Genomic DNA, 1,631 nt, shown 5'->3' with positions numbered 1-1,631 from the left:
CCTGGACACACCTGGACACATTGATCTGATCCGGTTGAGCTACCAGGGCACCCCCACATAAAGTTTTTTAAGGAAACATTCCTTCAACATGTTCTTTGAAGAGCCCCCAAAGGGGCCTCAAAGAGCTACCAGTCAAGACACCTTCTGGAACCATTACAGGTGCTCCAACAAACTGGTCCCTTTAGCCACCATAAATGGTTCTGGACCTTCAGTGGACCAACTTGTCTCTACTTTGATAACAGGACTTGATCATTATTTGTGTAGTTTTTAAGCAAAAATGTCAAATCAGAGTTTGCACCATTTCTTGGTTCCGTCCATTAGAACACATTTAACATTTTGGGTTCTTGACTGTTGGTCAGACAGAACAACGTGTTCTAAGATGCCAGTTTGTGAAACTGTGAGGAGCATTTCTCTGTTTTCTGATGTTTAATCGACTAGATGATTCGTCCAGAATAGAACCAGCTGCAGCTCTGACTTCATGCTGCTTCCTGCCACCAAACCAAAGACCTCCAGGAAGAACCTTTAAAGATCCACAGAGGGTAGGGGAGGAACCATCACCTAAACAAAGAGTTTCTTCGGTTGGTGATGGAGCTTTGAAGAACCAGAGAACCCCCTGAACTGATGAAGAACTGCTACTGAGTGTGTCCAAGCAGAAGGTTTTTCTGTTTGTCAGTCAGAGGTCTGTGGGCGGAGCTTCAGCCTCCTCCTCCTCGGCCAGTATTTATCTGGAGGCGTGTCGACTCCCAGCCCGTCTTCATCGTCATCCTCATCATCAGAGGCAGCAGCAGCAGCAGCAGCAGCAGAACCAACTGTATTCTTATCAGTGACAGAACCGGCAGCAGGCTGGAGCCCTGGTACTCATACACCCACTGGTTCCCGATGGCCTCGGCCCATGTGATGAAGGACGACCCGGAGCCGGTGCCGAAGATGCAGCCGGCCATGATGATGTTCTCCAGCAAGTACTGGTCCAGGAGGGGGCTGTCGCTGGACTCGGCCATGTTCGACCAGCAGCATCAGCAGCAGCAGAGACACACCAGGGGACAGATGGTCAGAACCAGAACCTTCATCACCTTCATCCTCCTCCTCACCTTCATCCTCCTCACCTTCATCCTCCTCTTGTTATCCTCTTCTTCACTGCTGCTGTTAGATTTTAATTTCAGCTTTAAAGTCGGGATAAACTTTGTTTCTTTGTCTAATTTAGTGGATTTTCCTGTCAGTAATCTGAAGTAAACATTTACTTGAGTACATGTTCTGGAGTTTAGTACAATCCTCAGGAACTCTACGAATCATTCATCAGGAGAAAAACTGTGCAGCTGTTTGACAGATTTGAAAAAAAGCTTAACTTCAGTTCAGTTGTTTTTATTTTCCGCTGTTTCACACTTTTATTTGTAGAACTTCACTTTCTTTACAGTCAGATAAATTAGACTGAACGTAATCAATGACTAAAGATCACATTTATTGATCTTCAGGAGACAACTGATCAATGAGCTGCAGCTTAAATGCAACAGTGATTATAGAGACACATATGATCATGATCCTGCAGGACGAGGACTTCCACATTTCTGCTTCTTAATGCCCATACTTTAGTACAGTGCAGTAACACAGTAACGCATAACGCAGTAAAGCAGTAA

The 1,631-nt window shown here is 45.4% G+C and overlaps 1 protein-coding gene across 2 annotated transcripts in view; it reads left to right on the top strand.

The window, feature by feature from the left end:
* The first annotated feature begins 879 nt into the window (after positions 1-879).
* Positions 880-1,631, top strand: part of tph2 (tryptophan hydroxylase 2 (tryptophan 5-monooxygenase)) — an 11,117-nt gene continuing 10,365 nt past the window's right edge. The window contains exon 1 of one of the 2 annotated variants that reach the window (XM_008294385.1): positions 880-1,047. In XM_008294385.1, coding sequence (XP_008292607.1) covers positions 880-1,047 — 168 coding nt within the window. The remainder of the gene's footprint in view (positions 1,048-1,631) is intronic. The other variant, XM_008294387.1, reaches the window with a different exon arrangement.

This window comes from Stegastes partitus, unplaced genomic scaffold, assembly GCF_000690725.1.
Source record: "Stegastes partitus isolate 25-593 unplaced genomic scaffold, Stegastes_partitus-1.0.2 Scaffold958, whole genome shotgun sequence".
NCBI classification, from domain to species: Eukaryota; Metazoa; Chordata; class Actinopteri; family Pomacentridae; genus Stegastes; species Stegastes partitus.
This window is presented reverse-complemented; position numbering and strand designations above follow the sequence as displayed.